A 22,639-nucleotide genomic window follows, 5' to 3' on the forward strand; every position below is an offset into this window, starting at 1 on the left:
AAACTTCCAACGAATGACATTCCCTTTTAATATATAGATTAATGAGAATAAATAATTATCTTTTTCCAAGGATTTGTGTCCTTAATATTTGAGATTTTACACATTTATATTTACAAAAATTGAAATCAGATTTAAGAATTTAATTATAAAATAAAAATGGTGAAATTTTAATTTAATTATAAATCAAATTTGTGTAATGAGTATTTATTTTAATTTATGTTTAAGAATAATTTATATTAGAAACTTTAAGAAATAAGTTTAAAAAATAGATATATCGAAACACACATGCAAGCAAAAAATGAAGTCAAAAATAATAAGATGCCTAATTTATATTTTAAAGTCACATGTAACTTTTTTTTTAAAGTACCTTTTTAAAACATAATAAATTTTATTTTTCGTTTACCAAAAAAAAAAATATTTTTCCTTATTTTTCAATTATTTTAACCAATTGATTTAGAAATTCATAAAAAATATTATAAATTACTTACTTGGTGATCTTGCAATCTTAAATTATTTACGTTCACACTTGGCCAAAGTGTGATATTACAATCTTAAATACATAAATGATCTGTCAGCCACAAAAAAAATTTCAAAAGTTTTCCCACCATTACAAAGTTAAAAATTCAGATTCAAAATTCAAATTTAAACATAAATTCAAATGACAGATGGTCCCCAAATTAAGCTTTTAATTATATTGGACAATTTCCAAAACTATTATTCCTCAAATTAAGCAACGGTCATTAAACCTGAGATCTAATTAATTCTTACGTTGAGTAAACAGTAGATTAGATGCAGCATTTTGATGACAGATGGTCCCCATTACACCGTCGTTCCAAATTCAAATTTAAATTCAAAAAATGACAATGTAGAAAGAAAAGAAACAGAAAGAAATAACTCGTTAAGATTTGTTGACATATAAATTTCCAAAACGATATGCTATCCGTTGTTAGTATGTGTTTTTTGAATTATTCAATGAGTCAGATTATATTTTTTGTTTACTCAGTCTTTGTTTGAGTAAAATCGAACTTGTAAAATTAAACTTTTAAAAGACGAACCAAAACATAATCAAAGATTGGATTAATCATTTGATTATTAACATTTATTGCACAACATGTAACAGTACAATTTTCGCTTTTAATATTAATTAATGTCGTTATTGATACTGGAAGATATAACTGATTTTTCAGCAGCAGGAGGAGTATTGTTTTTTTCCGCTAGAAGTTTTGAATCAATGTTTAAAAAATAGTAGGAGAGTGCCACACATCAACATATCAGGAATCTATCGCAAAAAACAGCTTTCATGGGGTAGTCCATTACAAAAAAACTTCGGTTATGAATATACCATATTAGTTGTCACTTGAACAAAAGACATTGCAAATAAAAGTCATAATAACAACAACAACCCTTTAAACATCTCGTCTCCAAGACACAAAAAATAATCCTCAAGACATAGTTGCCAAATCTACGGGGTGGTCTCATCTGCTTCTGCATCAAATCTATTTTTTTAAAAAAATAAAAAATTAGTGATGAGCATCTCAACTTTGCGCAAGCATATGAAATGGTTTAAACAGTATAGTAAGATTAAAAAAAAATTTGATGGCAATTTATAAAAACACAAATATAAATCAGAAAATATGTAACTCCTTTTCAAGCTTTATTTTTTCGCAGTTCGAACAGCTGAAAAATTACATTCCCCCGCAATAGAATTATGAGAATTAATCACCGGTGTCAACATAGTAAGAGAAACATCACCAACGTCAGCACTATCACATGTCTGACTCTCAACCTCCTATAGAGCAAAAATTGTTAACACTATAAGTGAATAAACAAATAAACACTATAAGAATAGAATATGTTTGAGAAGAAATATCACGCCATTTTTTGAACTCAACACTCTCTGGCACCTTTGAATTCATGACAATCTTTGTTGTGTATTTTGTATTGGTTAAACCGACCTTACCTATTAAATAGAAAAATTCGAATAAAATCAGAATACAGACGCCGTAATGAAAACAAAAACGATTATGACGTTATGAGTATAACCAATAAAAACAGAAAAAAAAAATATACACCTAAAACATTTTATCCTTCTTAGCTGAACTATTAAGACGTTATGAGAAGTGTCGTTGTTTGCCAAAAAGATTGCACCTCATCCAAAGAAAGAAATTTTTATAACGTGAACGCAAAGTTGAAATTGAAGAAGGAAGTGAGACGTCAATATATTTGTCAAAGAATGAGTTTCTGTTACAATATAAGATTATCCGTATCGGTTTCCTTTACGTTGCACATGCATCAAAGATGACCCAATCCTTCCAATATATTCTCCGAATTTAATCCTCGAATCCGCCGACGAATGAAGCTTACTGTACAGCATGCCAACTTTTAAAAATAATACGACAAATAAATACATGATGTTTGTCGTGAAAATAGTGGTGCGGGTGCAATTTCAGCTTAATTGACAAGTAAATTAAAGCCTCGAAAATAGTATTTGTCTTGAAGAGTATGAAAGTAACATTTTGTAAAGAGTTTTATTAATCTCATATTAAAAGATTCGATTCCCGCTGAATGTATTTTTAGGGAGGGGCTGAACCTTTAGCCATCACTGACCCCGCACTCTGGATTAGTCCCATAGCCGCCTCAAAGAGTCGAAGCTTGTGGGGATATCGGAGGAAGCCAACTCGACTCAAAGAGGTAATTAGGGTTAGGTAACTCCAAAAAAAATAAAATAAGTTCTCTCATGTCATAGAGATAAATTTGTGGGTTCCACCACCTTAAAAATAAAAAGAAAAGAAAAGAAAAAGTGACATAGTTACCGAAGGATGTCTAGGAGAAAAACTTATCATATGTAACATGAGAATAATTTTTTTTTTTGTAAAACAACTTAAGGAGATATGGCTTATATATACTATACTTAACATTTTGTATAACAAATTTGCAGCAGAGATATGCAGGGACTATCAATTTTTTTTTTCTCTATCCTCGTTTCATTTTTTTTCTCTTATTTATTGTCTTTACTATAAAACATTTTTGGATACAGAAGAGTTATAAATCCCATATACTATATAGTGACTAAAGATGAATATTTTCTGCAAATGATATAGTTATATAGGGGGTGTACTGTTAAGATTATCTCGAAATAAAATTAATCTTATTTAAATGCAAAAATTAAAAAAAAAAACTTACACTAAATAAAAACAGTATATATCTCAAATCTGCATAATAGTAAAAATGCCATAAAGATTCCCAACCCACCCAAAAACACAAAGGCCATAAGAACGTATCTTACATATTATTGTTTCCTACTTAATATTAATCATGGATCACTTTTTTTTTTGGAAATAATCATTGATCACTAGATAAATAAAGATGGATGAAATGCACGTTGAAGTCATGTAAAGTCTATATATCTTGCAAATGTAGTACAATCTCTTTTGATGAATGGCTGCTTTTTATCCAAATGCAAGGAATGGATTTGAATTTCAGATTTGTAGCCCCCATGAAATCCTCAAAGAATCGTTCTCGAGAAAGCAAAAAAATAAAGCAAAACGTAATAAAGGAGTTACTTGACACTACCCCAACATCATATAGCTAGTTTTTAACTCTTTTTGTTATAAATTTATGTCTCTTATTTTTAAATTTATAACTTTTAATATAAATGTAACGTTACATAAAAATTATTACTCACGAAAAAATTATAAATTTATAGAAAAGTGTTGGGTATGGCTCATACTTCACATGATGATGTTGGTCCTAATTGTCGGGGTCAGCAGAAAGGCAACTGGGGTCCCGCTCCCAGGTGAGCGGGCGGGGGTCGGGGGGGCAGCGCCCCCAGGCCCGTAGAGGCTAGGTAATGTTTAGGCCTCTGTTTCTATTGTAATTTTCTTAGCAGTTGGGCTTGGGCCCATGAATAGCTGCTGTTAGGGTTTCTTGTAATCCTATTTATATTTGCCTTGTAAACCGAGAGACTTGTAACGAGTGGCGGTGAGGTGAATATAGTACAGACAAGCTGGACGTAGCCTATATTGGGTGAACCAGGGTAAATCATCGTGTCAATCTCTCTACTCTTATCTCTTTTTCTGTTTTCTCGATTCTGTGTGATTGTCGATTTCCAGAAAAAAGGACTTACACAACACACAACACTTAATAATACCGAAGTAGAACCTATAATTAAAAAAAGAATCATTTAAAACTAATTCACCGATTGCCATAACTCGACCCATTAAGTGTTGTTCTCCAATTGGTGCCTTTTTCTAGTTTATTGACCATAGTTTTTGCTCGTATAGTTGCCTTCAATCTGTTCCTATTCCTTCAGAAGCAGGTTCTAAGAACTTACCAGAAATCTTTGTTGTTGGAACGTTTAAAGAAAGAGCTGTCATCTTTTGACCTAAAAACGCAGATTAGACACAATGACAATGATTTGAACGAAAATTTAATCCTAGAAAATGGATAATCAATACATCATATCTGATTCTTTCCATGATTGTGCATTATTTTATTTGTGATGTAACATCCTTTTCTTTCTAATGGATTATGGATAAGACAAGACTGTTTACTATCTGTTAGTGATTGTTTTGGAGCTTGTCTCTCATTCTCATATTTTGAAATCGCTCCTGTATACTCTTGAAAGTAAAACTGCAGCATGTAAATGGAAAAACAAAAATCCAGTGTGGTAGATAAATTATCATGCAATAATCATTGTTCGTATGCCCATTCTATAACAATTCAGCTTAATTAATAAAATTAAAGTTTTTGATATCATATATATTTGACATGTCAACTCCAATCTCACATTCTATTAAAGACAACCGAGTTAGACAATTTCCAATCAAATGTATAACTAAATTTAGAAATTACTGAATAAATAACTAGAGTTTTTCAAACAGAAAAATCATAAAACTTAAAGCCATTTATCTGTCACCATGCTCATGTCAATTATTCCTAAATCATTAATCATCTCGCATTGCATAAAAATTAATAAATCTTTTGTAAAGAACTATTTCAACTCAAAAGATTAAATTATTGGGTGTGATATATTAATAATTTTATATTTTTCTAACACGTCCCTTCACATAAGAGCTCATCGGGCTTGAAAGATGAATAATGCATCAGACTCAGCCTACTTGTGTTAAGAAATTCCATAATATTTAATTATTTTTAATAATAAAATGTTAGAGGTTATGAGTTTGAGAGAAAAGGGTTTAGAGGTGCTTGAAGTATTACACCAAGAGACATCAAGTTTGGAACGTTCAACAATGTTACCTCCAGCTTAGGAAACCCTAGATATAATGCAAGCTATTGGGCTCCAGCCCATATGGACCCGAATAACCATGCTTTCACCTATTGGGCTTATATGTGAACATACTATTGGATTATATTATTAATATACCCAACAATCTCCTCCTATGTTCACCATATAGCACAATCCAATAGAGTGATTAATGTAATGTTCAAACAAATATGAATCATTCATATCCAGTCCAGGACAACTAACTCGGATCAATCAAAGAGTTTTAACTGTAAAACATTAAACTCAATAGTCATTTTCAATCTAAATAAATAAATCATCATTATCATGAATCTGTTTTGAGACCAACATACCAAAGTAAATATTTAGAGTTTTAGATTCAATCTAAACTCATCCAAATCCCAACATCCAAAATAAGTCTCAAAATCAGTTCACAATCAACAATGTTCATAAATTAAAGATAGCAAAATGTAAGTCTCAAATAAATGGACTCCATCAAAATGGGCAATAGCGGGTGAACTAAGTCCCCACATACTCTAAATGATATATTCATTCATCAAGGAGGTGATCTTAGTCAAGATCCCTCTCATTAAGCTCTCCTCCATCTCTGTCATCCTCTGTAGAATATCAAGTATGAATTTCATATTATTATGAATTCAATTAGTTGAATAATCTACCAAAGATGTCTAGTTTTACTAAAAGGACTTAGCATCATATCATCAGGCAAAGAAGAACATATATTAATGTCATAAAGCATCGCAATATTATGTTCATAAGCATTAAGCCAGTTTCATAAATTATGAACAAGGCCTAAACAATTTGTTTTGCAAAGATGAATCAACTTAAGTTTATTTGTAAGAGAATAACTATTGTCTAGTTTCAATGAACATAACCAATAGTCAAGTTACTTGCAATAACCTATTCATGTGATGTCAAGTTTCAATTAAGAACATGACCCATAGGCTTCTTGTGCAAATAACTATTTCAATGTTTCAACTTGGAATGTCACAATTACTGATTCCTCAAAGTCAAATAATCTAGCATCAAGTTTGGAATTAATGAGATCATTTAACCAAAAGGATGGTCCAACCAGGTTGGATTGTATCATCAAGTTTGGAATGACACAAGTTTCCCAGGTAGAACCTTTGAATCAGGTTCAAGTTATCTTTATCAAGTTTGGAATGAGACAACTTACCCTTTTCAAATTAATCAACAACTATGAACATCGATGTCAAGTTTCAATTAAGAACATGACCCATAGGCTTCTTGTGCAAACAACTATTTCAATGTTTTAACTTGGAATGTCACAATTACTGATTCCTCAAAGTCAAATAATCTAGCATCAAGTTTGGAATTAATGAGATCATTTAACCAAAAGGATGGTCCAACCAGGTTGGATTGTATCATCAAGTTTGGAATGACACAAGTTTCCCAGGTAGAACCTTTGAATCAGGTTCAAGTTATCTTTATCAAGTTTGGAATGAGACAACTTACCCTTTTCAAATTAATCAACAACTATGAACATCGATGAAACATATAAACAGTGCTTATCATTTTGGCATTCGATAATTCAAAACACACACTTAAAAGGTAAGTAAATGGTAATTAAGACTTGTCTATATAGTCTTTAACCTCATTTCCTCCACTGTTTTGAATAATCGATCTTTAGGCATATCTTTTGTGAGAGCATTAGCCAAGTTATCCTTGGATCTCACATCGATCAAGGTGATAACTCCTTGTTTTCTTAGATAATTCAACAATGCATGTCTCAATCTTATATGTCTTCTCTTTGAATTAAAGAGAGCATTTTTAACAACTTGGACATCTGCTTGATTATCACAAAATAGGCTTAAAGAATTAATCTTTAACCGAGTCAAAGAATATCCATAATCAGATACTTTATCCATTTTGCCTCTTCGCCGGCTAAGGCTAAAGCAAAAAGTTCTGATTTCATAGACGACAATGCAATACAAGTCTATCTTTTGGTTTTCCAAGCAATAGTAGCTCCACTCAAAGTGAATACATATCCACTGGTGAACTTACTATTTCTGATTTCTGAACACCATGACGTATCAGAATATTAATCCACAATTGAAGGATAACCAGAGTAGTGTAGAGCATAATCTTTAGTACCTTTAGGATATCGCATCAGCCTATCGAGGGAATCTCAATGCTCTTTACTAGGATTACTAGTGAAATGACTCAACATGCCAACTGTAAAGGCTATGTCAGGTTTAGTGCAACTTGCAGCATATATGAGACTACCAATCAGTTTTGAATACTTTAACTGATCCACATTGATCCCTTCATGAGGACTTAGTCTATTATTATAATCACATGGTGTCTCACTCAGTTTGCACTCACTGTATCCCCAGGTAGAAAGTAGCTGCTCAATATAATGAGTCTGGCTAAGGGAGATAACTTGCCTATCAAAGCTTACTTTCATACCAAGAATGGTATTTGCAATACCAAGATCTTTCATGTCAATTTTTTTAGCTAAATTAGCTTTCATGTCACTCACTACAGAATGATCAAAACCAAGAATTAACATGTCATCCACTAGTTGTCTTTACATCCATTTCATGCACTACATAGTGTTCAATAGATGTCAAAGCAAGAAGAATTCTTATAGTTGATAGATAACACACAGGTGTTATCTATCAAAATAGTCTACTTCACTTTTTTGTCTATACCCTTTAGCTACAAAATGTGTTTTGTATCTGGCTATCGATCCATCATTATTCAGTTTCTTCTTCACTCCCAGCTTACAACCTATAGCCTTAGCCCCTTTCGGCAAATTGACTAGCTGTCAAGTATGATTATGCAGCAGAGAGCTCATTTCATCATCTATGGCTTCTGCCCACAGTAGAGATTCTCTAGATCTCATTGCTTCCTGATAGGAGAATGGATCATCCTCTAGATGGTAAGTGACAAAGTCCTCGCTAAAGTCTTTGGGAACTCTCTCTCGTAGATACTCTAACGGGAACTGATTCAACAGCCAGTTGTGTGGGGTAAATGTCAGAAGGGCTTGCTTCAGATTCTATATGAGATTCTAAAATCATATCTATAGATCCAGAAACACTCAAGCCATGATCTTTGATAAACTTATTCTTAAAGAATTATGCATCTCTGGATTCTATCACCGCATTTGTAGATAGATCCAAAAACCTATTTGCAGCACTGTCTTCTGCACTTCCCAAATATACATAAATAATAGTTCTAGGTCCCACCTTAGGTCTCTTAGGATATTGTATTCTTTCATAAGCAATACATCCCCAAGTCTTAAGAGTATCATATCTACAAGAGCGCTTATGCCATATCTCATAAGGAGTCATAGACAACTTAAGTGCAACAACCTATTCAGGATGTGATTGGCAGTTAGAACTGCTTCTCCCCAATAGGAGGAAGGCATGCCAGCTGTAAGTAACATAGAGTTTAACATGTCAGTTAATGTCCTATTCTTGCGCTCAGCAACACCAGTTGATTGGGGTGAGTAAGGAGCAGTGGTTTCAAGTATTATGCCCTCCGAAGCGCAAAATTTCTTGAACCCTGTCATTGTGTACTCTCCTCCTCTATCACTCCTAAACCTCTTAATTTTCAAGTAGAGTTGGTTTTTTACTCTTGACTTAAAAATCTAAAACCTTTCAAAAACTTCATCTTTCGATTTCAACAAATAGACATGACAATATCTAGAAAAATCGTCTATGAATGTTATTAAGTACTTCTGACCACCTCTAGTAATATAATTTCTAAAGTCACAAAGGTCAGAATGTATGAGATTAAGAATTTATGTGCTTTTAGATTTGCTAGTGATCTTAGTTTGTGCACATACTTCACATTTGTCAAATCAAATAAAAGCATTTAATGGAGTGTCAAGAGTTTTAGCTAGATGTTGCATTTTCCTGTAGTTCACGTGTCCAAGTCTATTATGTAACAACTTTGGATCAATCAAAGTTGAACTCACATGGTTTATGCTCACAGTATATAAACTCAATCTATACATACCATTAATCATGAATGCACAACCAAAATAACGAGTTAACAAATAAAGTTACTCAACCATTCATAGTTGAGAAAGGCATACAAGATTTATCAAGCAAAGATATCAATTTTCTTTTAAGGAAAAGTACTACTCTAACTTGTTTTAGAGTTAGTAATTTACTTGAAAAAGCACTAAATTTACAGTTCCAATATGATTCACATCTGTCTCATCACCACTGCAATTTTCCATTGTATCTTTCATTTTTATGACCTTAGTGAGTAAATTCCTATCATTTGTAGTATAACAGGTAGCACCGCTCTCCAACCACCACTCAGAAGAGACACTGGCCTTTTCATTCTTCATCATTCCAATGAAAGCTTGAGGCTCAGGTTCATTAGTTAACATATTAGCTTCATTTTGTGGTGTGTTATTCTTTAACTTATTTGGTAGCTTACACTCTGCTGCCCAGTGATCCCACTTTCCACAGTTATGACACTTGTTTTTCTTCTTTTAAAGATAGTCTTTTTGGCCTCTAACTATGAAGAGGATTCACCTTTTGGTGACTTGGACTTCTTTTGAGGTTTATTGGAATATGAAACTAAGTAGGCAACTAACTTTTGTTGTCCTATTTGTTCCAAACTCTTCTTAAGATAGTTTTGATTCTCGATGTAAATAAACCTCTTTAATTTATCCAGTTCACTCTATTCTTTTAGTCTGTGCATTTCAGTCTTAAAAGAACTCTATTCAGCAAGTAGCTTACTCAACACAAGATCGACAAAGAGATTATCAGACATATTAGATTTATCATCTTTAAGCTTGTTCCTCATGTCCACTAATTTAATTAATTAAGAGGTGATTCTTGAATCCATAGTAAATTCGAAATCAAAAAAAGAATTATCTGCTAAGAGAGTTTTGGAGAACCCCTCTTGTTTTTGGAAATGATCTCATATCTTTTTCGTCGTCTTATACTCACTACAAGTTATAGCTAGACAAAGATTTAGAGAATTTAGCAAGTAATCCATACAAAATTTCCATCTTTGTTCCATTGATATTTATACACATTTTTTAATGGTAGATGCAAAATCATTTAATACATTATGGAATATTTCACGTTCTTTCATGCCAAATTGAACATGTAATTTCCAACAATAAAATTCAATAACATCAATGATTGTATTTTATAATATCATAAGAACTACGTTTACCCTTTTTTAATCAGAGCTTAGAGTTAGAAAGAGTGCACCTTGTAGTTCACAGACTTCACAAATTAAAGAAAAGTCTCCAACTTTCATTAAACTGCTCTGTAGACTTGAAATCTGCCAAAATAGACCCCAAAAACAGATCCAGAGCGCCCAAAAACTTTAAGAACGACTACCCCTGTTGCCAAAAATTCACCGGAACATTTTCTGATTTTTAAAATGTCCCCTGCATAATATTCCCCAACTAACAGAATATTCTCTCGGAATATTCTTTTCGCAGAAATATTCTTTTTCGCATAAAAGTGTACCTAACACTTCAAACGACCATATCTCCTTCGTCCGATCTCTGTTTAAGGCGAGTGACCACTCAAAACGACCGTCTCGACGAGTAGAACAAAACCTATTAGGTATCACTTCCTGCAAATGGCTGCAATTTTCGAGATTTGGACCGAAAAGTTGCCGGCTCCAGTTTCTTCAAACTCAGATCCCGATAAATCCTTCAGTCGAATCGCGAAAGTGTTTAAAATATGAGTTCCACTCGATGAGATCTTCGAATAGACACCTTACTCGCTCAAATCCGACACACGAAGCTAATACTTCAAGATTGTTAGAGGTTATGAATTTGAGAGAGAAGGGTTTAGAGGTGCTTGAAGTATTACACCAAGAGACATCAAGTTTGGAAGTTCCACAGTGTTACCTCTAGCTTAGGAAACCCTAGATATAATGCAAGCTATTGGGCTACAGCCCATATGGACCCGAATAACCATGTTTTCATCTATTGGGCTTATATGTAAACATACTATTGGATTATATTATTAATATACCCAACATAAAATGGGGCGGTGAGCTAGTGAGTATCAAACTCATGACCACCTAGTCATGTCAACTTTACACCATATAAAGAATCCTTTTACCAAAAAGTTTAATCTGTTCGGTGAGACTATATTAATAATTTTATAATTCTCCAACGTCCTCTTTTTATTCACAAGACTTTCAGTTAGATTTTTATTTTTATTTTAATCCTAGAACTTAACCTAAGTATAAAGGGAAATGTTATGTTTACAAACTACAATAAGTATAACTAGTCATACTTCAATTAAAAGTGTATGACCAGTCATACTCAGTGTAATTTGTAAAAAAATTTATAAACGGATCATTCCTCAAATATAAATTATATTAAATATTTTTATATCATATTTCTTTAACCGTACATAACAATTTTAACAGAGAGGGAGAGACCAATTAGTGGTAAAGATTAAAGTTACACGAGTTACGTAAACATGTCTAGTCGCATTAGCGGGCCCATCTAGCCCGTCAAATGTTACAATTTAACAGGCCGATCCTTATTAAGGCCCATATTAATCCATTGGGCCAAGGCCCAAGAGGGTATTTCCGTCAATGGAGAAAAATTCAAATCTAGTAAACAAAAAAGGGTTGTAGCTGATCCCGCTCTTGTTCGCAATCAGAAGAAAAATGGAGAAGATCTGCGTCGCTGTTCGACTTCGGCCTCCGGTTTCCCAAGATTCCTTCAGTGGAAGCTTCTGGAAGGTTGAAGAGAACCGCATCTCTCTTCACAGGATCCATGGCACTCCACTTTCTGGCTCTTCTTACGCTTTCGGTAATATTATCCATTTCATGTGTCTTGCTTCTGATTTTCGCAAATTCCTCTTTGACAATATTCACCATATATTTTCACACATTTTCAGATCATATATTCGACGAAAGTAGCACGAATGCTAGTGTCTACGAGCTCCTCACCAAGGATATCATTCTTGCCGCGCTCGATGGCTTCAACGGTATCGGAAGTTCAAATTTCATTATTTTTCTTGCATATACTATAATTTTTGTAATAATTAGTTGGAATTCAGTAACACCTAGCTTAGCTCAAGTGTTAATTAAACTATTACTTCATAATCATATGTTTTCAAATTATGACAACCGTTACTTACTATTAGAAATTAATTATAACGCGCCGTGTCACTTGGAGTTGGATGTAAATGTTGATTATTGAGATTATATTATATTGTTAGGAACTGCATTTGCTTATGGACAGACAAGTAGTGGCAAGACCTTCACCATGAATGGTTCTGAGACTGATCCAGGAGTGATTCCTCAGGCAATCAAAGATGTGTTTGCGAAAATTGAGACGGTAGATTTTGATAACCGCGTTTGCTATACGAGTTGTTTTTTTAAGAGTCCTGTGTGCCTGTTCTTGCAATGCTGATGATGTTTGGTTCCATCAATTTGGTGTTCTCAGATGTCTGATCGAGAGTTTCTAATACGAGTTTCCTACATGGAGATCTATAATGAAGAAATTAATGATCTTCTTGTTGTTGAAAATCAGAAGTTGCAAATTCATGAGAGTTTGGAGGTTGGCTATGTGCTACTAATTTTATTTTATTTTTATAATTTTTTATTATGGTTAATGTAGTTGTATACAATACAATACATGTATAGATGTGCTGATTTTTATTATTGTTAATTTTTTTAATTTTTTTTTGTAATTTCCAGCGTGGAGTATTTGTTGCAGGTCTCCGAGAGGAAATTGTTAATAATGCCGAACAAGTTCTAAATCTCATTAAAGCAGGGGAAGGTTTGTTTTGTAGTTTCTACATTTTTATAATTTTCTTTGAAGTTTGAACATGCATGCTATATTTAAGTTGGAAAACATTGTTCTTTGATGTTATTACAGTTAACAGGCATTTTGGTGAGACAAATATGAATGTAAGGAGTAGCAGGTCGCATACAATATTTAGAATGGTATCCCTTAATCCCTTAAACTTATTTATTTATTTTTAATTGCAATACATATGTTTTACAGAATACCTTTCCTTATAAAAATAATCCTAAATCATATGCTTTTTAATCAACTACGCAGGTGATTGAAAGCAAAGGGAAGGATTCCAATTCTTCAAATGATTATTCAATTAGTGACGTTGTTCGAGTTTCAGTCTTGGTTTGTATTTTCATTTTTGTTGTCACCTTCCTTATAAGCATTTCTTACAAGTTGCATACTTATTGTTGAGTTTGTGGAATTAGAATTTAGTAGATTTAGCTGGCTCTGAAAGGATTGCTAAGACTGGAGCAGACGGAGTTCGTTTAAAAGAAGGAAAATATATCAACAAGAGCCTGATGGTTTTGGGAAATGTTATTAACAAACTAAGTGAGGGTTCGAAGCAAAGGTATATTTTTTCCACTGCCTTCTGTATAGTATTTTAATGGCTTTAGAAGAGAATAATGTTCAACCTTTTTTGGTTTTATGGCAGGGGGCATATCCCGTATCGTGATAGTAAATTAACTCGTATACTCCAACCTGCTCTTGGTGGTAATGCCAAAACGTCCATTATTTGCACCATAGCACCAGAAGAGGTTGAGGCTGTGGTTTCGGTTTTGTGTTACTCTTTTCATCTTTGGTGATTAATATATGATTTTAATTGCAACATTCGTCAATCCGTTTAGATTCACATTGAAGAAACAAAGGGAACTCTTCAGTTTGCTAGTAGAGCCAAACGCATAACGAATTGTGCTCAAGTGAACGAGGTCCGTGTATTTTATGCACATCAAATTTACTGTTTTGTTACCCAATTTAATTTTGTTTTATTGCCTTATATGTTTCATATTGCTTAATTGTATTTTCCCATGATTTTCACTACGGTCTACGCCATCGTTACTTGGTGTAGGTTTCGTGGGTGCTTGTGTTGCCACTTTTAGGTTCTTCGAATTGTGAAATGTTTACACTTTGCCGTGACCTGTCATTTTCCATCATGCAGATCTTACTGAGCATGCATATTAGTTTTTAAGCAATTCACACATATATGCAGTCCTTGCCTAGTGTCTGATGATTCAATTGAATGGATATTCTACGTAACTAGCTATTGGAGGAGATAATATCGAACCTTGAATGTTGAGAATCATCTTAAGAGAACGAGAAAATAGCATATATTTTACTAGTTTTTGTCAAAAAATAGTTAACATAGGTTTTCAAATACTGAACCTTCAATTTTTTCCCAGCTATATGCGTATATGGCTTGCCTCCATTTGCATGTTGGTACTTCATTTCCAGCACATTTTTGGCTAAAGCTCTTTCTTGACGGTGGGAATTTTACAGATTTTAACGGATGCAGCCTTGTTAAAGCGGCAACAGTTAGAGATAGAGGAGCTACGTAAGAAACTTCAGGTAATCTTCTTCTGATGAAAATATTAACATTCAAGTCAGAGAATCTTACATAATTTAAGTTTCTATTTAGGGATCCCATGCTGAGGTGCTCGAGCAAGAGATTCTTAAACTCAGGAACGATATGCTCAAGGCAGGTTTTACCTTTCAAGTTTGTCTGCACTCTGCAGAGCTAGCCATTAAATTAATGCGAAAAACATTACGTGAACTGTATTTTATCTTTTTGTATTAATTATCTGTTCATTTTCCACTGTATAGTATGAAATGGAGCGTGGGAAGCTTGAAATGGAACTACAAGAGGAGAGGAAATCACGTGATCAATGGATTAGGGAGCAACAGATGAAAATTGAAAACTCCAGCACTAAATCTTTCTCAGACTGTGGGACAAACGGCAGTCAGGTACACCTCATAAAGGAATGAAATAATATGGCCAGAATTTAGTAAAAAAAATAATATGGCCAGAAAGAACCTTTTAAATATGCTAATAAGTTCTCATATGGCCGTTAGCCTGTACTAGGAAAGTTATTCTTTTTTCTGCTCTATTTAGATCCTTATGTTATTTTGGATTTGCATGACCATTTTTGTTCCCGTTGAACAATTCAGAGAATTCCTTTTTGTGCTGCTTTATAGTCAACTTGATTTTCTTTCCCTCTCTTTTCTTCCTGATACTTTTTCTCCATTTTGTTGTTCCAAATGTACTATTAGGGACCGGGATCTTTGAGGCACAGATATACGGAAGAGGACAATGACATTAATAGTACATCTCAAGGAGATGCTTTTAAATCTCCCTGTTTAAAGACAGCTCCGAATTCTTTTGTTGCCAAGCGATCAAAGTATTCAACATTGCCAGATTATAGCCCTCTTCCAGATTCTTTCAGCAATGTGAGCAATGTGGCTGATGAAGATATGTGGTTGAAAATGAATAATGGTTATGTTGCAGACCTTGATTCACTTCAAATTACTCCCACTCGAAAAGTTCACTCATTCCCAGCAAGTGATACAACTCCTGTGAGTTCTTATTTAATTTTTTTACTAAAGAACTTTTCGTTTATGTCTTGCCCTTGCATTTTCTTTTCTTTTGTATCAATCCGAATCTCCACCAAAAGGAACAAAGTGAAAAGAAAAGGAAGAGTGGCTATATGTACGGGTTGTCCTCCATAACTGAAGATATAAGATATAGAAGAGAGATCCGTGTCTAGTCATACTTGGTGGAGATTTTTCTCTTCTTCATTTGGTTAATGAATTTTACAACATTTCCTCTATTGTTGAGCTATTCTTGTTGGTTTTACCGTTTTCATCAAATGGTATTCAACCATTATAGGCTCATCTTGCCATGATTATGTGTTAAAGGTTTTATGTAAACTGGAATTTGTGCAAAACATAGTGGTTTAACAACAGTTTATGAACTACATTGCTAATCCATTGCTTTTAAGTAATACCCTAATAATATGGATTTTTGTTATTATTAAATATATATGCCGTTTTTTTGTAGTTGTTTTCATTTGGCTTTTGTTTTTCAGGGTTGCATAAGTGAATTTGAAAAGTATGAACGAGAGATTCAAGATTTGAGGAGACAATTAGAACTTGCAAATGAAAAGATAAATGAACTCGAGGTCAGTATCTGATATACTAACACTCTCTTCGATGAAAATGAAATTTAACATGTATAAAACTGTGATTAAGCTAGAAGATCATTCAAACAAAATTGTTTGACTTGAGTCTTTGAATAAAAAGTGATACTTCTTCCAGCATTAAATTATTAATTATAATTATGATAATGGGACCGGAAGGTTGTTCCTTGTGACCGAAATGTCATGGGTTCACCTGAGAAACAGTCTTTTTACAAAAAAGTAAAGATATGGTTGCATATAATCGACTAATCGACCCTCACCACTACCTAGCAAATTGGGAAGTCTTGTGTCTCGGGGTTTGGCCTTTGCCCTTTATGATAATGGGAACCCTCCTCTAGAATATTTCCAATTTGGTTTCTCAATATTTGAATCCATTAGGTGCTGCTGATATAGGGATATAAAGCATCGTTTCTGTACATATTTGAACATCCATAATATTTCTCAATACTATCTTGATGGACTTGATGTTATATACTACTGGCCTTTGCCTTTTGAGCTCCTTTTTGTAAACCGTTCTCTGTATTGTGCATGGCTGTGTTGATGCATTTGAAACCAGAGAAAGCAGTCAGACGAAGTACAATCGAGCAAGCAATTAATGGGTGAGACACCTGAACATCAACAAGAAACACGATTGATTCAAGAATTGCCTCTGAGGTTATCTAAATCTGTGGAAAACTTCAAAGACAGCTTTGAGGGGGTTTTGTCAGTAATGCAGGTCGAATTTGTGCACCATATCAGTTTCTTTCAACCTTTATTTGCCTTGGTCATTTCAAGAAACAGTAAATTAATTTTCTCAAGTGTTCTAAACAGAGATTTGCATCGGGTGGCAAATTGTCGACTGCAAAGATGCTTTCAACCATGAGTGAAATTAGTGCACAGCTGTTTGCAACTTTGGAAGCTCACTTTACAGTGAATATGGATGGTGAAAGGTCTTCCTCGGGGAACTATGCTTTAATCCATGAACAACAAAAAGTGTTTCATGCGAGGATGAATAATATAATTACATCACTGGAGTTATCAGAAAGCTCAATAACAGGAGGGCAGGAGAAGAGTCCTTTGTGCAGCTGTAAACCTAAGGTAGTTGTCTGGCCACAAATATCAAGATTTCAATCATCAATCTCGATTTTATTCTTTGTCTTATTTTTAGGATATCTCGTGTCTTTTTCCAGAACTATGTTTCCATTAATACAATGGCTGAAATTGAGCAAGTAATTGAGAAAATATAGACATAGTAGCTTTTCATGTGATTATCCTCTTTTTAAAACGGTGAAAATCATTGTTAACTCATTTAGTCCTTCGTTGTGGAATATGCTGTCACATCAGGATTGTAAGAAATACATTGAGATACCTCTCATGGTCTCATATGAAATAGTAAATGCTCTTCAAATTATATACAGAAGCTTAAATCCATATTATGGCTGATTTATTCATAGATACACATTTTTCCTTATAATAAACTTCAAATGAAGGGAATGATTCACTATTCAGCTTCTTTTGTAAAAATGATTAGACAGATTATTAATAGCTTCTTCTGAAAAAATTATTAGAAAGATTATAAGATTTCATTTCCCTGTAGGTTAGGTGTAGGTCTCTATTAAGATTCGACTTGCTTCATATTGTGGTACCTTGTCCTATCCATATGAATTGTCATAACTTTACCTCCAAAGTGAACTAACGGAATGTGGGAAAAGTTGAGGAGTTTCTATTGGTTAGGAATGAACAATCAGGACAATCACTTGATAGAGTTAGAGACTTGTATATTGATTCGTTTTTAGCTTTTTTATAGAACTACATGCTATTGAAGAGAATAATAGATTGAATTGTTTAGAGAGATCAAAAGTCACGCTGAAGGAAGTTGCAAAGAGATTAAAGTGTATAAGATGACTTCACTAGTGCAAGCACAGATATGTGCACTCAGTTTTTTGAAGAGCTCCATAGATGAAAAGATAGAACTGCATTTTAGCATAAAATTTGAGACAAAGCATAGTAGGTTGTTCTTGATTGTCCTAAACTAAATTTTTGTGACGAAGGGCTCTGGTGTGGGAGGAGAAATTGCTTACTCCAAGGAGGATTTAAATGAAAGATGTGAAAATCTGGAAAGGGAGTTACAACTTTTGAAGGAGGAAAGAGACTCTTTGCTGAAGAAGTTCTCTGAATCATACGAGAAGGAAAATGCCTTGAAAGATTTAAATACTGAAGTACAGAGAAGGAAAAATCTAGAAGGGGAGGTTAAGCAGTTTGCTGCAGCTTTTGCCTGTCGTCAGAAATCACTCTTGTCCTTCCATAGTGAACTTAAGACCAAATTTGAGAAATTGAGAGTCCAGACTCCAATCTCTGTGCCCAAACCTTTTGGGTGTCAGGATTCAGGACTAGATATGTTTTAAACCTTGAACATCTTACTGGCTTTTGTTGCTCTTGTATTAAATTTATTATTCATATTCTCCACATTAATTTAATTCTAGCCCAAGTGCCAAAACTATTCAGTATTTATTTGCGCCTTATTTCACTATTTAGCAAGGACTGATTTCATATCGTTACACTTACACCTACCAAGAATTGAATTTTCATTTCACTTCTGCAAGTTATGCCGATAACAGACTTGCCGACTAGCTGTGCGAGCACTTGGTAAAGTTTTTCGTTTGATAAATTTTGTAAAAATATGAATGCTGAATACCAGAATTTATCAATAAGATGCAACAGTTGTGTAAAGCGAACAATGTGTTGAAAGCTGGTTTGTGTAATTGTATGATTGTATTCGTTGATGTGATGACACAAGGTGGATATGCTTTTTCTCTTTATGTGAAAACTGACCCCCGTTTATATCGATCAAGACCAAAGGTTCTGAGTTGATTAAACTGAAGCAAAGATATTATTATCATGTTTCCATCTATTTTCGAATAAAGTCAATTAGCAAGCCCCACAATAATATGTGGAAGCTTTCCTATCACGCACACGTTGCCCCTGTTGATGTGTTTTCAAATGCCCGTGGCCGAGACACAGCAAAGTGACGTACAAAGCTTAGATTGTGGTAAAAGAAAAGGCTCATAATTTGGTTGAGATTAAGTGGTTGTATCTATCACGAAAGTTGATATCATTTATTAATCATTGCCTTTTTCAAGGTGCTACTTTTAATCAAACCAAATCCACTAATTACGGTACTGAGACTGGAGAGTGGAGATTGGGAACAGTGGCCAAAATATCACTGTTCATCAACTTTTTTACCTAAATGTCATACGAACAATGTTATTTCTCAATCTGTCACAGGGGCAAGTTCGCTACCCGATGTAGCGAACTCGGTTTGCTGACGTGTCACGTTTCTAGTGAACACCAACTTGATTTTAACCAAGTTCGCCTACATGGTAGGCGGCCACCTTTATTTTTTTATTATTTTTTTAAAAAATTTGATATTTGTTATCCATTAAAAATGTGACACGTCAGCAAACCGAGTTCGCTACACAGGGTAGCGAACTTGCTCTCGTGACATTTAGATAAAAAAATTTGGTGAAGAGTGACATTTTGATCAGTGTTCCGGAGACTGGATAGTACTGTTATGTATTTCTGTTTTGACGTTTGACGGTGAGTGAGATAGAAATGGAAAATAATATGATATGATAGAATAAAATTACTTTTTATTTCATTATTTGAAAAATAAATGGAATGATAAAAAAAAAAATTAGTAAATGATAAATTGGTTATCTCTTATACCTTCTAAATTAAAGGGAAAAATAATAGAATAAAATAGATTCCATCTGGTTGTATTTTATTTCATCTTTTAGATTATTTAAATAATAATAACCAGATGCGAGTTATATTACCTATCACTTTAATTTTTCTACCTTTACTATTATTTTTGTACAGTTGGATAATATCTGGATCTCACTACTTGAAGAGGGAGAAAAAAGAAAAAGAAAATAATCGGATGCAGCGAGCTTAGAAGTCATTAATTTTAAATATCATTTTAATGGTGCAAAAGTGATAATAAAAGTTGAAAAAATAATTTGGCAAGTAATATAAGCCGACCCAAATAACTAAGGGAAAGGATATTCTTACATTAGTGTAAGAGTTAGAAGTTTTACACTCAATCTTGACCATTGATCCACTTGTATCCAATGGCTCACATTACTAAAAAATTTGAGCCCTTAAATATAAATGAAATCAGTGGACAAGATTAAGAGTGTAACTTACATTGATGTAAAATGATCCTAACCCAATAACTAATATCATTCTATTTTATTTCTCTTCATTTCATATTTTTTCATCAATGAGTGCCCATCCAAAGTCCAATTACATGACTCAATGAGGCGGAAAAATAGTTAGAGGATACAAAATAATAACTAAGGGATCTATCGTGGTAGGATCTCGGATTTTTCTAACCCAGATTCCACTCCCATTTGTGAGGAACCAAATCCTGTATATAATCTGCATATTCTCTCTTAAATTAACTGACTTGAGAATTAAGTAACTCTGGTATATTCCACCACATCAGGCACTGGCTATTCCCTTCATAAATCGTGTGCTATTTAACATAAGCAAATCATTTGAGGTGATCATAAATAAATCAATGCCATGTGACATGATATGATAAGAGATAATTTATTCTCATTCCCTTCACACACACCATCTACATGTTACTTACTTTTTTTTTGATTTGATTTGAACGTCAGAATATCTCACAACAACCTTGACACGAAGTAGACTCAACTACTAGGATTAGGCCCATATATTGTTGTGTCTCGGAAGCCAGCAATTTGTAGTCCAGCCTCTACGTCGAATAGCCTGGCTTTTCTTACCAATCTATTCAACTTAGTCACCTCCTATGACTTGAGAAAAACAGCATAAAAGACATGTAAATTTTCCAAATTAGCAACAAGAAGTGGGAAATTCCATATCATCACATAAAGATCAGCATTCGTTTTCTTCTCACATTTTCCGAATTTCCAATGCATGCAATATGGGACGTGGTACGAACTCAAAGTATTATATATTTAATTAACCTCAAATCCTTAATGTTAAAAAAATTATTAATTAGTTTTGCTGCTCTTTCTAACAATGGAAGGCAGCACCTGAGATGCGTAGAAGGTATGCTTGTTTCGCTGGGAAGATACCTTTAAGCAGAATTTCACATTTTAAGTTTTATTTGGCCATTATACTATAAACATAGGTTCCACATGGTTTTATTAGTAACTACTATAGGATTGCATGAGTTTCTTCTGCTGATGAATCGGTGAATGAAGATGTTGGGAGAATGCAATAGAGTGTAAAGAATCAATTCGTGAATATTATATTATATTTCAAACACATCCTTACAGGCAAAAGCGTTTGAACTTTGAAGTGTGGATAATACACATTATTATTTCTATGGTTTATCTTATGATGATTTTTAATGTACTTTTCAATTTTATTTAAAAGATGATGAATGAGTCACACAGAATCGAACTACGAGGAATGTTATATTTACAAAAAATTTGTTTACAAATTTACGTATATACTCTGAAAAATACATAGATAAATTTATAAGAATTTGTAAATAAAAAATTTATAAATATAGCTGAACTAATTCAAAGCCAAATAAATAACTAAATCAGTGGTATCACTGTTATCAGCTGCTATCTGGACTGGACTTGACCGGTCAATAAAGAAAGAGAACGGCACTAAGGAGTTTGGAGAGCATCTTCTTGGGCCAACTCTTTCCACTAGACTGAAATCGAAAAAAGTATTGTACAAAATAAAGAAACTGCTATTTAATAGCATGAAATATTACAATAATCTCTCCAACTAAAGACTACAAAGCAAAGTTACAAACAATTCATGAGATCTAGAGAGCTTGGGAAGCTCACTAGTGATAGAAAATAAAATGGGGTCAACAAGCTGGACTGGAGTAGTTGAATTCAATCATCGAATGAAGTCAACATCACCGATAAAATTTTGGAGCGCATCAATAATGAACTGTACTCAGAAATGATTAGAACTTTGAGACAAACCATATAAAACTTTTACTTCATGTTTTAGTAAATCCCTCGATTTGAAACATCAAAAGTTTTAATCTTCGAAATTAACAGCGCGTTATAAGCTTACCATCTTCCTCGATTTGGAGCACTATGATGAATGAATTGCTGATAATATAAAATAGATTTTGATTCTTCTGGTCAAGTAACTACAGATCCTCAAGCTCATACAAAACATAATGTTTGCTAATAATATTGTTATTGTTAGAAATAATATAATATTAAATAGCATTTAATCATTTATTATTCTGTTATTCTAGCAGGTTATTTGGGCTTGACCCATTAGGTCATTTAACCTCTTTAAATAGAGATCTTTTGTACAGTTCTATACACTATTGAATACAATACATTCATACATTCTAATTGTTACGAAGAGAAATAAATCTGCAAATATTAAGCATAT

The 22,639-nt window shown here is 33.4% G+C and overlaps 1 protein-coding gene across 1 annotated transcript; it reads left to right on the forward strand.

Moving 5' to 3' along the window:
- Positions 1-11,899: 11,899 nt before the first annotated feature.
- Positions 11,900-18,615, forward strand: LOC133316518 (kinesin-like protein KIN-7N). The gene is made up of 18 exons (XM_061518275.1): positions 11,900-12,044; positions 12,133-12,222; positions 12,457-12,575; positions 12,684-12,797; positions 12,938-13,019; positions 13,119-13,186; positions 13,305-13,382; positions 13,466-13,608; positions 13,693-13,795; positions 13,886-13,966; positions 14,535-14,603; positions 14,674-14,733; positions 14,859-14,999; positions 15,306-15,608; positions 16,121-16,213; positions 16,788-16,946; positions 17,042-17,308; positions 18,262-18,615. Exons 1-18 carry the CDS (start codon positions 11,900-11,902, stop codon positions 18,613-18,615), a joined length of 2,469 nt encoding a protein of 822 aa, XP_061374259.1.
- Positions 18,616-22,639: the final 4,024 nt, after the last annotated feature.

This window comes from Gastrolobium bilobum, unplaced genomic scaffold, assembly GCF_033153095.1.
Source record: "Gastrolobium bilobum isolate Gb01-03AN ecotype WA unplaced genomic scaffold, APGP_CSIRO_Gbil_v1 utg16912, whole genome shotgun sequence".
Taxonomy (NCBI): Eukaryota; Viridiplantae; Streptophyta; class Magnoliopsida; order Fabales; family Fabaceae; genus Gastrolobium; species Gastrolobium bilobum.